The sequence below is a fragment of the Puntigrus tetrazona genome, unplaced genomic scaffold (assembly GCF_018831695.1).
Source record: "Puntigrus tetrazona isolate hp1 unplaced genomic scaffold, ASM1883169v1 S000000793, whole genome shotgun sequence".
NCBI lineage: Eukaryota > Metazoa > Chordata > Actinopteri > Cypriniformes > Cyprinidae > Puntigrus > Puntigrus tetrazona.
This window is the reverse complement of record NW_025048397.1, coordinates 400,406-415,164: the sequence shown is the minus strand read 5'-3', so window position 1 is coordinate 415,164 and position 14,759 is coordinate 400,406. Positions and strand designations below refer to the sequence as shown.

Here is a 14,759-nt window from a genome sequence, read left to right as displayed (position 1 = left end):
GAAAAACGGTCACCGCCAGACAGCGCGGAGAAGTAGATTTTTGCAGACGGAGATTCACTGACCTCCCACGAATTCACGAGGGAGGATTTTAGACAGGCGTCTATTGCCCGACTCTGCACAGAGATATTCTCTCAGGTCCTCTCCGTCCTCCTCTTCTCTGATCTGCCTTGTTGGTAACCGGGCGGAAACACCAAATTAATGTTGGGTCTGGATGCCCCTTTAAGGTTCTTTACCTGCCCGAAGACAACTCAATAACAGACACGAGAATTTGTTCCGAATGTGTAACTTGCAAGTGACATCACTTCAGTTGAAAGGGAAGTAAACTGTTTCCAGCTCTCTTCAGTTTGCAATAATGTCAATAAAAGTACGAAACAAGAATAGTAGTTCCAACACAGACACTTCCAGAACCCTCTCTTCCTGTTGTTTTACAACACCCTCTTCACCTCTGCATTATATGTCATGTGTCTTGTGAACTTCAACTTCATGTTTGGTCTCATTTGAAAGGTCTCAGTGTGATTGGTATATTTGTCTCAATTTCACAGAAATCACTTGTATTATGGAAAAGATTAAAAACTTTGCAGAGCTGTGTTCTGTGAAGAAGGTGGTGTGTCCGTGGTTAGTATATTATGATACTGCAAGGACTGTAAACACTAACTATAATGATTTGTTTTTTTAAAACTTTATTAGGTGTCTGTCAAATTCAGTAAGATTACGACAATCTCTTTGGTGTCCAAGTTCATGAGTCAACCCCGCTCATCAGTGTTTTCAGGAAGAAAGGAGGGGCAGCAAGACAGAAGATCATTTATGGATCAGGTATGTTCTCTAACACTCATCACTTTAATTCTGGCAGCATTTCTTTTTCTTTATTCAGTTTATGCACTCAGACTCATGTTATGAAACCATGTTTTTTCTCTCAATTAAAACTCCAAAGGTAATAATGGTTGGGATAATATAAATGAATAATTTTTTTTTCTCTGAAATGCATCTAAAGCGTGGAATATATTAGAGTTCAAATGCAAAACACTTTATAAGCCACCTTAGTCAAAAGAAGGTGGATTTTAGAGAGAACTGCATCTGAATTCTTAAAATGCATCTACAATTAGAGCAACTATCAGAACAAATATTGAAATTGTGAATAAGCAAACTGCTAATAATGGCTTCTTTGTCACTTTTCAGGATGCCCCCATCAAAAAAAGACGTGAATGCACCCTAAAAGCCTTCGTTGTTTATTTGACTGAAGACCCCTCAAACCTTGTGATGTTATATTGATCTCAATTTAAATAAATGAAGTGTGCTTTTAATAAGAAAACGGAAAGCAAAGATTTGACCAAATTTTTATTAATTTTGGCGATATTTTTCACACAACCACAGTCATTTCTGATCTGACACAACAATATAAATATCAAATTAAAATATTTGAATTGCAACTGAATGGTAAATATACGCATTACTCTGCAAATATTTATGTCTTTAAGCTCTCATTTAATACATCATTCGAAGGGATTTGCATATTTTGAAAACTACACATCTCTTGAAAACATTTTGCTTCTTTGAAGCATTTTGAAAAAATTGGAACAGAAAATATCTTGCATAATGATTTTTTTTAACAGATGTCAAATTCCCAAGACAGCTCTGTTATTTCAGGTAGATAAGGTCATGCTCATGATCATGAATGGAGAAAAAAATGCTGCATCGTGCCTTACATAAACAAACAGCATGGACATGGACACTTGCCTCAACAGCCATGACCTTTGGTTAAATACCATCATGCATTGGAAAATAAGCAAACAAAAAACACTCCCACTTCATTTCATTGCTTTGCTATATAAAACACATGGTCAGGTTCAGCTTTTTCTGCTCTTCTTGTGTGCTTCAAGTTCAGGCTTCACACAGGACAGGAAAAGGAAGGAATTAACAATAGTGCACTTCCATCTAACAAAAAGGTAGGACTGTCTCTCTGTGGCTCTCATCATATATATTAAAATGGGCAGCTGACACATTAATGTGTCCTGTGGTATGATAGAAAACTGTGTGTGTGTGTGTGTGTGGAATAGAAGCATTTATATTTTCAGACTGTTGTAGATTTGAATCAGTCAATACAATGTGTATTGTTAAAAAGCTCTATATAAATAAAGGTATTTATATAGAGCTTTTTAACAATACACATTGTATCAAAGCACTGAACACTATAAAATAGTGACAGTAATGTATAATCCTAACTGATGAGAAGAATTAACAGAGCAGTCAACAAGTGGGGTTTTTAGCACCTCTGTTTGAATGTGCAGAATTTATTAAAATAATGAGGGTGTTTTTGACTGCTTTGTCCTTTTATATCTATAAGTTTGGATGTTTTATGCTTTCATTGAATACATCTAAAGGACAGTATTACAGAAAAAGTTTAACTCCTGTGAAACAAAATAAGGCAAAAGCGACTATTGTGCGTTTTATACATAGATTCAAAGGCATGTACTGTGAACCTCAAAGGCATGCAGGGAAATGAATGAATGTTTCGCTGTTTTGTCAGATGGGAAAGAGGTGCTTCCCAGGGATGGAGGAGAGACTGATGGTGTTGTTTGCATTGGTCACTTTTCTGCACACTGGAGAACCTAGAACAATCAAAGACGGTAGGTGAAAAGATCAATCAATCAATCATTTTTATTTATATAGCGCTTTTAACAACACAGGTTGCATCAAAGCACTGTACAGTATAATGCAGAAGAGTACAATGACAAGGATGTATAATGACGAGAGTGACCAATTTCTTATTAAATGCAGAGACGGTCTCTGTAATCAATTCGACGTTAAATCACTAGAAGTTAAGTGTCCCCAACCAAGCAAGCCAGAGGCGACAGCGGCAAGGAAACAAAAGCAAAAAGATGCCAGTAGTAACCATACACACACACACACAGAGATACAAACATGCATATAAAATCATGTTGAATGTTAAAGACCCATGGCAATGCTAAAAGGCTATGATTTTTGTATGTTTAGCAAATAATTAAAAGTTGTCCTTAAAAGTTCAAAATGTTGTTCAAACCTTCATGGAAGAGTCAGCAGGAGAAAACCTTACCTGCATAAAATCCATCATATCCATCATAAAATCCAATGTCAGAAGTATGCCACAGAACATCTACAGAAGCCTGATGCATTTTGGAAAAAAATGCTGTGGACTGATGAAGTTAAAGTAGAACTCTTTGGCCACAATCAGCAAAGGCATGTTTGGAGGAAAAAGGAGCAGCAATTCAAGAAAATTCTGGAAGCAAACATCACACCATCAGTAAAAAAGCTGAAGCTGAAAAGAGGATGGCTTCTACAACAGGTCAATGATCCTAAACATACCTCCAAATCCACTATGGAATACCTCATGAGATGCAAGCTGAAGTTTTGGGAATGGCCGTCACAGTCCCCTGATTTAAACATCATTGAAAATTTGTGGGTAGATCTTGAAAGAGCTGTGCATGCAAGATGATCAAAGAATATTACAGAACTAGAAGCCAAGGGGAAGTGTTACTGATTATGTAGGGTGCCCAAACTTTTGCACAGTGCCACAATAAAGTTTTTATTTTTTATCTTTACAAGGTTTGCTGAAAATATTGTGCATTTTTCCATTTCCAAGAGAGACTGTCTTAACATCTTTTAATTTAAAAAAGTCACCAAAATCTGTTATTTTTCAAGGGGTGCCTAAACTTTTCATATTAAGACTGTATGTAGCCAGTGTATGATCAAGAAATTGTCTAACAATGTCTTTTTGTCCCCAAATTCAGATTCAGTATCAATTAGAAACATTGTTCCAGAATGTCCCAGCATTCCATATGGCGAGAGAGTGGACTGCTTTCCAGAGCCGAATGCTTCCGAGGTAAGCCACAGTGGATAAGGCCTGTATTCCATACAAACTCTCAGCATGGTTTACTAAATTGTACTGCACGTCATAACAGCAAAAATGCTTGGAAAGAGCTTGCTGCTGGAGCCCTGCGGATGAGGCTAACGTCCCCTGGTGCTTCTTCTCCAAGAACCATGGCTACAGCGTGGTCAGTGAAAGCCAGCCTGACAGCACACGTGAGTTCAGTCTGATCTGAGAATCAAAACTGCTGTAGTACAGAGGTGTCCTGCAGAGATTAGCTTCAGTTTGCATCAATGCACCTGCCTGGAAGTTTGTAGTATGTCTTGAAGTACCTTGATTATCTATATCAGGTGTGTTTAATTGGAATTTTAGCTACACTGCAGGACAGTGGCCCTCCAAGAAGAGGACCTGATGGAAAACATTTGTTTTACTGTAGATATTGAGGCCAGGCTGACAAGAATGGATGCTCCATCTCTATTTGGGGCTGACATTGAAGAGTTGATCTTCTATGCTGAAATGCAGACTGAAAACCGTCTTCGATTTAAGGTCTGTTTAAAAACTGACACAAATAGCAGAGGCATCATGTCAGTGCCAAAATGTCTAGAAATGGTGTGCAATTTTTTCTTTGTCTTTCAGATCACTGATGCAAACCACGCCAGGTTTGAGGTTCCTCATGAGCATGTGAAAGCACCATCCAGTCCTCCCACTGGACCCCTTAAATACAGACTGGAGTTGGTCCAGAAACCCTTTGGACTGAAAGTTTGGAGAACATCTCCTGAAAAACTCCTGTGAGATTTCGTATCAGTGTTGTTTGTACTAAAACAGCTCTTAATAGAAGGACTACCTAGAGAGAAATTTGAAAACATGATAGTAGTCAGGTATATATATATATTGTGTTGTGTGAGTTAGATGGCATGGAAAAACAGTATAGCCTAATTTATAATGAAAATATATTGTAAACGGACAAATGATTGACTCACAAGCAGCTCAAACTGAAACACAGCAATAAGCCTATGTCATGCCACATTAAAGAGCATGAAAAGCATTAGCTTGTAATATAGCCTACATATTGTTTGAATTTCGCTATGAAACTGACTTTTTGATACTTTGATGTGTTAGAGAACAATTCTTACATATGACTTTAGTAAGTTGATTGTTTTGATGAGGTGCTTGTCAGTATTTGTCCTTTATTTATGTGCTTTGGGTGTGTAATGACAGGATCCCTTCATCTCTCACTTTGTCAGGTTTGACACAACCATTGGGCCCCTGGTTTTTGCAGATCAGTACCTTCAACTCTCAACTAAACTCCCCTCTCACAATATTTATGGATTCGGAGAGCATGTCCATCAGACCTTCCGCCATGACACCAACTGGAAGACCTGGCCTATCTTCACAAGAGATGCTTTTCCCAATGGCGTGAGTTATAATGTTCAGATCATTTTCACTATTCCAAATCAATCAATCAATCAATCATTTTTATTTATATAGCGCTTTTAACAACACAGGTTGCATCAAAGCACTGTACAGTATAATGACAGGGATGTATAGTGACGAGAGTGACCAATTTCTTATTAAATGCAGAGACGGTCTCTGTATTCAATTCAACGATAGTCACTAGAAGTTAAGTGTCCCCAACCAAGCAAGCCAGAGGCGACAGCGGCAAGGAAACAAAACCCCATGCATACAGAATGGAGAAAAAAAAAACCTTGGGAGAAACCAGACTCAGTTGGGGTCAGTTCTCCTCTGACCGGACGCCCAGCACTTAACTTCCAGTTCAATTTTAAACGCAGCTGTGTCAGGTAGTGTAAATGACTTAGTGTGTGCGTGTGCGTGTGTGTGTGCATCAGGATCTGGTGATCTGTCGACGGGCGCATCTAAGTGTTCTGGTCTCTGATGAACATAATCTCTGGGTGCTGATCCACCATCTAGTCTGGATACAAACTGAAAACAGATTGAGAAAGAAACAGGACTAATATTAGCGTAGATGCCATTCTTTTTACGATGTCACAAGTACATCGTATTGTAGGAGTAGTGTTCCCGGTTCCAGCAAATCTAAGTAAGGCAGCCTAAAAATCCTTTAAGGGATTTGAATAATAAAAGGTGTGTTGGTGTGTTATGTGTAGGCTAAGTTAAAAAGATGTGTCTTTAATCTAGATTTAAACTGGCAGAGTGTGTCTGCTTCCCGAACAGAGTTAGGGAGATTGTTCCAGAGTTTAGGTGCTAGATAGGAAAATGATCTGCCGCCCGCAGTTGATTTTGATATTCTAGGTATTATCAAATGGCCAGAGTTTTGAGAACGCAGCGGACGTGCAGGACTATAATGTGATAAGAGCTCGCTCAAGTATTGAGGAGCTAAACCATTCAGGGCTTTATAGGTAATTAATAAGATTTTAAAATCTATTCGATGTTTGATAGGGAGCCAGTGCAGTGTTGACAGAACCGGGCTAATATGATCATACTTCCTAGTTCTAGTAAGGACTCTGGCTGCTGCGTTTTGGACTAGCTGAAGTTTGTTTATTAAGCGTGCAGAACAACCACCCAATAAAGCATTACAATAATCTAACCTCGAGGTCATAAACGCATGAATTAATATTTCTGCATTAGAGGTTGAAAGCATAGGTCGTAATTTAGATATATTTTTAAGATGGAAAAACGCAGTTTTACAGATGCTAGAAACATGATTTTCAAAGGAAAGATTAGTTAACATCTTGCTCAAAAATTACCAAACGGTTTTGATGGAAGATAGCCGTATAATTTCGATTAATGTGTATATGTTCTAGCCACATGACTGAGCACTCAAATGAACAGAAGGGATTCCAATATTATGTTTATTCCAAGCAAGCCCCATCAGCAATTTAAAATATTAAGGCAAACACTACTGCATTTTTCCTTCTAGAGATTTGTAGGCTATTTGTTGTCATTTGGATTAAATGACGTTTCATGTAAACCATTGTTCTCAAACTCAATTCCTGGAGGGCCACAACTCTGCACAGTTTAGCTCAAGCCCTAATCAAACAAAGATTATCCAGCTAATCAAGCTCTAAAGGAACACTAGTCTGTCCCAATGTAGAGCCATTAAATTTGCCATTGCAAACCTTACTGTCTTTTCCACCCCAGGGCACCCACAACCTGTATGGCCACTACCCCTATTTCACATGTCTGGAGGATGAAAGCGGCCAGTCCTTTGGTGTTTTCCTCATGAATAGCAATGCTATGGGTAAGCTCCGCCATGAAATAAAGACTTGTGATGCCTATTTTTGTGTTTGTAGTTTTTGAGTGATAGCAGCTGTGAGCAGTTTTAGTTTAGTTTATGTCTGTCTGCTCATCTGTGTGCAGAGGTGACAATCCAGCCTGCTCCAGCCATAACCTACCGAACTATCGGAGGGGTTTTGGACTTCTACATCCTAATTGGAAACACACCAGAAGCAGTGGTGGATGAGTTCACACAGGTTAGAATTTTCTATTTTTCTATCTATCCACACACACACACACACGTGATGTTCGGTGTGTTTACCATTGCTTTATATCTCTGCAGCTGATTGGCAGACCTTTCATTCCTCCGTACTGGTCTCTGGGTTTCCAGCTCTCTCGCTGGGACTATGGCAGCCTGGACGAGGTGAAGAAAGTTGTAGAGAGGAACCGACAGATTGCCATTCCGTATGTAAGTGCCAGGAACAGGAGGGTTCTCACTTTGATTTACAACACTTGATTTCACCCAGCACTTCAAATCCACCATCCAGAGAATGCTGTAAAGCTTACCAGTTCTTACAAAAATAACTCCACACTTCATCTATAACATGTATTTAGCATTTAGCATGTCAGGATATTGCATCTCCGCCTGACTAGAATTTGAAAAATAATGTTAGCAGAATCTTTCCATCTGCTAATGGCTAATGGACGTCCAGCTTTCAGACAACAGTTAATCGTGTTTAGATTTAGAATAAGAATGGATGCAAAAGAGGCTGACAGAGCGTAATAGTGCAGGTAGAGAGAAACATTAATAACCTAAAGCCCCAGCTAAGACCAGCCCGACCAGGTAAAACCAGCCAACCAACCTAGGCAAATAATGCTGCAATTTCTGATACCACTGTAGAACCATCTGTATTGTAAAAATCACTATATGAATAAAGGTGACTTGACTCTGCTAGCAGGAACATGAATTGCATTTTGCTAATATATTTAATCCAATTGTTAGCATTAATTATCATGTAGTTAAAAGGTTTTAGCACAATGTTAGAATTAGCAATGTTAACACTATTAAGTATATTGTAACATGAATTGTAGCATATAACTAGCATGCTTTTTATCATATTGTTTACATGGTTTATTACATGTGCTTGCATGAGTTATTATGCTTGATTTAGCTTGATTTAACATAATGAATTAGCATAAATTAATTAGCATGTTGCTTACATGTTTTATCATGTTGCCAGTATGAATTAGTATGTTGCTTACATAGCAGATTTAAGATGCATAATTTCTGTAACTATGAGATTGTGAAACATAAAAAGTATTTATGTCTTAGTAGATTGCCGTTTGTAAGATGAGTTTTTTTCTGAAACCGTGTGATCTTTATACCACTACTGAAGATTCATTGAGGTACTGATAGCGGTGCAATAGAAGCCCATAATTTCATGTGCTGTCATCTCAAGATTATGAAAATGAATGCTGTGGCATCAGGACAGCATTAGCATGCTAAAAATATACTTTAACATTCTTTCCATGAATTAGCATGTTGCTAGTATGGATTAGCATATTGAACGAATGTAGGCCGATAAGAGCTGGGCATGTAAACCTCATTCACCTGATATCAAGAGACACTCCAGTGACTGATGTTAAAGACTGTGGTCTTTAGCCTTATTGTTAGAGTTCCCAACTCCCATGTAGATGGGCTCAGCTTCAAGTCCTGCTTGCAATATGTTGTTTGAATCAAAAGGAATAGATTAGCTTGTTTAAAAGTGCAACTTCCATAATCCAATGTTAAAGTGAGACATGATATTCAATGAGAAAAGGATAGACTTTCAGTTAAACTACTTTGTTGTACAGTTAATTATTTTGCGTTCTAGGATGTCCAGTACACTGATATTGACTACATGGAAGACAAAAAGATCTTCACCTATGATATGGAGAAATTTAAAGAGCTGCCTCAGTTTGCTGACTACATGCACGAGAAAGGGCAGAAATACATTGTCATATTGGTGAGTCTTTGATATTTATTCTATGAGCTTTGAGTCTTGTATTTTAACCTCAAAATAATTTCTTCCTGGTAGGATCCTGCTGTGTCCACAGGTAAAAGGCTAAATGGACCTTATGAAGCACTAGACCGCGGACATGCAGCTAAAGTTTGGGTCACTGAACCAGATGGGAACACACCTCTAATTGGAGAGGTAAGATCCTCCAAAGATACTCCTGACTGTGGCATTATACTGGTTATTTGTCAGTAGGGTTTGGGATTTCTAACCATTGGTTCTTCTTCATAAAAAATAACTTTGTCTGATTTCCATGATGTTTGGTTTTAGTAATTGTTATTATTTTTTTAAACTCTGATATGGACACAGAAAATTGCATTGTCCTTGTTGGTTGAACTGCACAGTATAAACTGGGTCTGATACAGGAACATATCTCTCATGCATCATAGGTCTGGCCAGGGGAAACCGTGTTTCCTGACTACACTAATCAGGCTTGCGTTGATTGGTGGGTTGATGAAATTTCACGTTTCCACAAAGAAGTCAAGCATGATGCTCTCTGGATTGTGAGTAACCTGCAGAGATGAGCCTGATCATTTTGAACCGATCTTCCAAATCAAAAGTCACAATTTCAATATGTATAGCCTTAATAAACATCTAATATAGATTACAATATTCACAGCAAAAGCTTCAAAACTTTTTTTCCCTTAAGGACATGAATGAGGTGGCCAGTTTCGTGCAGGGAAGCAACAAAGGCTGTGCTGAAAACAACATAAATTATCCTCCATTCATCCCACGTGAGTCTGAAATGCCTCTACAGATGCATTTATTCATTGCAAAATCACAAACATCCATCCTCTTAATTTCCATTCCATTAGGTATCCTTGATAACCTGATGTACAGTAAGACCTTATGTATGGATGCTAAACACAAATGGGGGAACCACTATGATGTCCATAGTCTCTATGGGTACTCTATGGTCCTGGCAACTGAGAAGTATGTTTAGTTTTTTCTCAATTCTGCATGCAAATAAATCTCTGTTGTGATTGACAGATGCTGCTCTGGAGTCTTGTCAGAATGATTCACATGTCACAAATTAACATTACAACAATGCTGTATTTATATGTGGATAGTCATACAATTTATTCCTCAACACCCTTATTTGAACTGGCTTAACTATGCTTTCTTAGGCCATCCTTGTGTTTTTCCGACACCCTGCTGGAAGTCATTTTATTTTGGTACCGGTTCTCCCTATATCTCTAAATTTATGTTTCTGCTTCCAGAGCATCGAGAGAAGTGTTTAAGACAAACCGTTCCATGGTTTTTACCCGTTCCTCCTTCCCTGGGGTGGGCAAGTACGCTGGGCACTGGTTGGGTGACAATGCTGCCAACTGGAATGACATTAAGTGGGCAATTCCCGGCATGCTGGAGTTTAACCTCTTTGGAGTCCCTTACGTAAGTGGTTTGATGTAAATTAAATGTATTTTCCCACATGGGTATGAGCATTTCAAATCAAAATCAAATTCAAATTCAAATATTATTTGTCACATACACATACATACATGGTACGACATGCAGTGAAATGTTCTTTACAACCGTCCAGCATCAAAATAGAAAACAGAATTTAAATATATATAAATATAAAACATAAAAATATGTATAAAAATATGTATAAAAAAGAAGTGTGCAAAGTAAAGTATAAAAATAAAATAAAAATATAGAATATAAAATATAAAGTGTAAAATGTAAAGTGGCTGTGCGAATGTCCAGTGCAAAGTGGCTAGTGCAAGAAACTTTTACTAGGCACTGTTGCCAAGAACCACGCCTAAGTATGATTGTCCCTCCTCCCCGCTTCCCCCCTGACCTGCACTCACATTGTGCTTTAGCATTTGTGCTGTAGCATGCTTACATCATTATGATGCAATGTTTTAAATAGGAAGAGAATTGTGTATTGATAAACAGGTCTATCACCCATATGTTTGGGAAATATTCAATCAGTCGGACTGCTTATCACAAAAAAAGTGAAAGTGAAGTGGTTAAATGAACTGCACCCAGATACGGTTTTAAGTGCTCACACTAGTCAAACTAGCTGTGCTTTGGCGGTCAAACACACACAAGAATCCCGAAGTAACCACATGGTACCATTATTGTATTACAAGTTTTGTGTTCTTACTTGTAAGTTAGCTGAAGATGCTTTCAGGGAGGGGTGTTGCTCTCATTGCGAGGCACTGCCTTTGGCAGACCTGTGGACCATGCCTCTCTGCTATTTGGGGCGTAGTGGCACCTTCTGCTGCGACCCATCCCGGTTTCTCTGCTGCGAACAGAGGACCGCCAGCTAGCACTGTGGGTGATTTGAGTGAGAGCTTCTCCGTCAGTCTCATCCCTACGAACCTTTTGCTCCTTGGTTCTTGGGTGCTGACAGCGATTCTAAATCCCTCTCAGCCCCAGTCCCTTTTTTCCCAGAAGTGCATGAGGAGTTGACAAAGTTATGGAAGGCTCATTTCACAGCCAGAAGCCACTCGTCTCCCTCCTCCATCCTCACCACCCTCGATAGTGGGGCAGTCTGGGGGTATGTTGACATTCCCCAGGTGGAGAAAGCTGTTGCATCTTCGCTTCCCATCAAGAGCAGGGATATTCAGTGACACTGTCTAGGACTTTGCTCAGCAGTTCTTGTCAGTACAGAAGCAGACTGAGGCAATCCAACACATTTTCCCCTGGTGTGACCTTCCTTCTGCCACCGTTCCGCCGTGGGTTCCCCCCTTTGCCTGCTCATCGCCGAAGGCACCCTCCTGCAGTGTCAAGACCTGCTCTGCTGCTAAGTCCTCCAAGAGGTTCGACAAAGCTGGGCTCATGGATTGGGTTGATTGTGAGCAACACAATGCTTCCTTACAGTTCCCCATTATGCCCACCATTGCCAGTCACCAAGAGACATAAATTCATTCTTCTCCCTCCTTGGATAGAACCTGTTGCAGAGGCTAAGCTCATGTGTTGCACTGCCCCAGACCTGGGTGAGTGCACATCAGTGTTTCCACATGTCACCTCCTTTGGTAGGATGTGGTCTCCGCAGTGTCCTTTTTCAGAAGGCTTGCTTCCCCATCAATCTGCCAAACTGTAACAACAAATAGGGTAACCCTCGTTCCCTGATTGAGGGAACGGAGACGTTATATCCGCTTGCCACAACCTCGAACCATCACTGGGTGCCAGGGACTAGTTCTCGGGTCCATGTTAGTTAACCACTTGCAAAATTTCATTGGCTTTTTCTCTTAATCAGAGCTAATCAGGGCTCCAAGCAAGACCCCCCAGTCTGTCGTCACAACATAATGTCTCTTTTACCTCCATCAGGGAATGAGGGTTACATACGTAACTAATATGTTACTCATGTGTTCTTGTGTAGTTTTTCATTAATTATGCAACCATATTCTTTAGTGTTACTGATAACTGGTGTCTTTTTCCATACATAGACTAGAATACCCTTTTTATTTCTAATTGTCTAGATTTAAATGATAAAGAGTAATTTTTTACCGTACTCTGGAGAGAAACTAAATCTCATGATGTTGTTCTGCAGATTGGTGCAGATATCTGTGGGTTCTTCGATGACTCGCCAGAGGAGCTTTGCAGGCGTTGGATGCAAGTTGGTGCATTCTACCCCTTCAGCCGTAACCACAACGCACAAGGGTACAAGGTCTGTGCTGTTCTTTAAACACCAATAAACATAAACACCCATAGGTTTCTAAGTGTATGAAGTGTCTTCCTCTTTGAATGCTATTTGGAGAAGGTTTGTTTTTCTAATAATTATTGGGAGCATTAGAGAGTTTGAAATGGCAAATGAGGATTACTGGAAAGTTATATTATTAAAGAAATTAGATGAGTACGATTTGACCTTTAATTTGAGTAATCATTCCATGGCTGACTCTACCATAATAAACATATTATTCATAACTCTTCCTAACTAGTTTTATTTGCCTTTCTTACAGGACCAGGACCCTGCATCATATGGTGCTGACTCTCTCTTGGTGAAAACCTCCAAGCATTACCTGAACATACGATACACCCTCTTGCCGTACCTCTACACTCTTTTCTACAAGGCTCACGTCAACGGAGACACTGTATTGCGTCCAATGATGCATGAGTAAGTCTGTAAATATGTGCAAACAACAGTGTAATAGTTACAGTAAACTGCTTTATTAAAATTTTTTTCCTGCCCTGCAGGTTTTATTCTGACAGCGAAACCTGGGGAGTGCACAACCAGTTTTTATGGGGACCACATCTTCTCATAACACCTGTGTTGGATCCTGTGAGTGAACACACACAACACACACACTGTTTTTATACTGTATAAACCGTTTATTCTATCCCCCTACACCAACTTACACTAAACCTACACATCACAGAAAACCTGTATGTTTATTGTTTTTATGATGAACTCTTTTCTACAATGACAAGTAAGGTAGGTTCAGTTCATTTTGTCGTGGCCATGAGCTATTTACTTATGGGAACATGATAACACTGTATATTGTGACCACAAGAACATTTTGTCAAGGTAATAACATCCTTATGTCATGGCCTCAAGATGGTATGTTGAGGAAACAAGAGTTCAATACATAAACAAACCTATGCAAAGATAGCAACCAAAGATTGTCAGATGTATTTGTTTTATTTTTAATTAATATATTTTTATATTAACAATATACCTTTGAGTGCAATGTAAACAGCATTAGAATTAAGTTTGTCATGAATAAATATTACATAAAGTGAATAAAATTAAATAGGCCTACTAGAAAATGTGTCCATTAACTGATGATTAACTTAGCAATAAACTATATTTATGAATACTGTAGTAGAACTCTGTACTCATAGTTTCATTTGGGGGAAGTCATGGCTTGATGCATACAGAGTCAAAGCTATAACATAACTTTGCAGGTTCAAGTCCTAGGGAGGGATTCAATGTTTAGTGCTCTCTCGACCTCCAATATCATGAATGATATTCTTTGCAGCTTTGGTTTCCCACATCGGTTGTGTGTTCATGGTGTTTGTGCATTCCCTTCTCACTTCTTTGTGTGTGCACTTCAATAGGTTAAATTCAGAGCACAAATTCCAAGTATGGGACACCATACCTGGCCACATGTCCTTGAATTATAAACACAACAAGGTCATTTATAATCACACACATGCATAAATGCAATCATAAAGTCAAAAGTTTATTGCCATAATTGTCTGGCATTTACAGTATTTACAGGAGTTTCCTCAACAAAACAATATTGTGGTCATGATATATTATCACATGAGTTCCCACAAATTAATATTTCCTGGCCACAACATATCAAATTTTCACAAGATAACATGTTTAATCAATGTTTAAACATGTTTAAACAAAATTACCCAAACTTACCATGTCACCTCACTGTCACCATACCTTTGTTTTCTGATTCTTTTCATGTCAGTTTCTTTCTCTCCCAACATGCTTTATTCTTTCAATTAATTATTCATTTAACATTTCCCTAATATTCTCTCCTTCTAACTCATGAGAATCCATGACAGGAAGACCATGTCTTTCTGAAAATCACTACCCGTGACGTGACCTGTTGGTTTAATGAATAATGCTCATCACTAAACTATCAAAATAATGTTTATCATTATATTTAGCAAATTTTACAGTTTTTTTTTTATTTCAGGGTGTTGAAAATGTGGAGGCCTACATTCCAGATGCCATCTGGTATGATTTTGAGAAGGTA

The 14,759-nt window shown here is 38.8% G+C and overlaps 1 protein-coding gene across 1 annotated transcript in view; it reads left to right on the top strand.

Annotated features, from left to right (window-relative positions):
- Window positions 1-1,809: 1,809 nt before the first annotated feature.
- LOC122335490 (sucrase-isomaltase, intestinal-like) overlaps window positions 1,810-14,759 on the top strand; it is a 38,722-nt gene continuing 25,772 nt past the window's right edge. Inside the window, exons 1-20 of the mRNA XM_043233372.1 lie at window positions 1,810-1,943; window positions 2,525-2,624; window positions 3,765-3,856; window positions 3,936-4,056; window positions 4,278-4,387; window positions 4,478-4,629; window positions 5,086-5,257; window positions 6,959-7,058; window positions 7,178-7,290; window positions 7,377-7,502; window positions 8,908-9,039; window positions 9,112-9,228; window positions 9,480-9,593; window positions 9,740-9,824; window positions 9,906-10,023; window positions 10,311-10,482; window positions 12,593-12,709; window positions 13,002-13,156; window positions 13,237-13,321; window positions 14,700-14,756. Coding sequence (XP_043089307.1) covers window positions 2,525-2,624; window positions 3,765-3,856; window positions 3,936-4,056; window positions 4,278-4,387; window positions 4,478-4,629; window positions 5,086-5,257; window positions 6,959-7,058; window positions 7,178-7,290; window positions 7,377-7,502; window positions 8,908-9,039; window positions 9,112-9,228; window positions 9,480-9,593; window positions 9,740-9,824; window positions 9,906-10,023; window positions 10,311-10,482; window positions 12,593-12,709; window positions 13,002-13,156; window positions 13,237-13,321; window positions 14,700-14,756 — 2,238 coding nt within the window. The 5' untranslated portion in view covers window positions 1,810-1,943. The remainder of the gene's footprint in view (window positions 1,944-2,524; window positions 2,625-3,764; window positions 3,857-3,935; window positions 4,057-4,277; window positions 4,388-4,477; window positions 4,630-5,085; window positions 5,258-6,958; window positions 7,059-7,177; window positions 7,291-7,376; window positions 7,503-8,907; window positions 9,040-9,111; window positions 9,229-9,479; window positions 9,594-9,739; window positions 9,825-9,905; window positions 10,024-10,310; window positions 10,483-12,592; window positions 12,710-13,001; window positions 13,157-13,236; window positions 13,322-14,699; window positions 14,757-14,759) is intronic.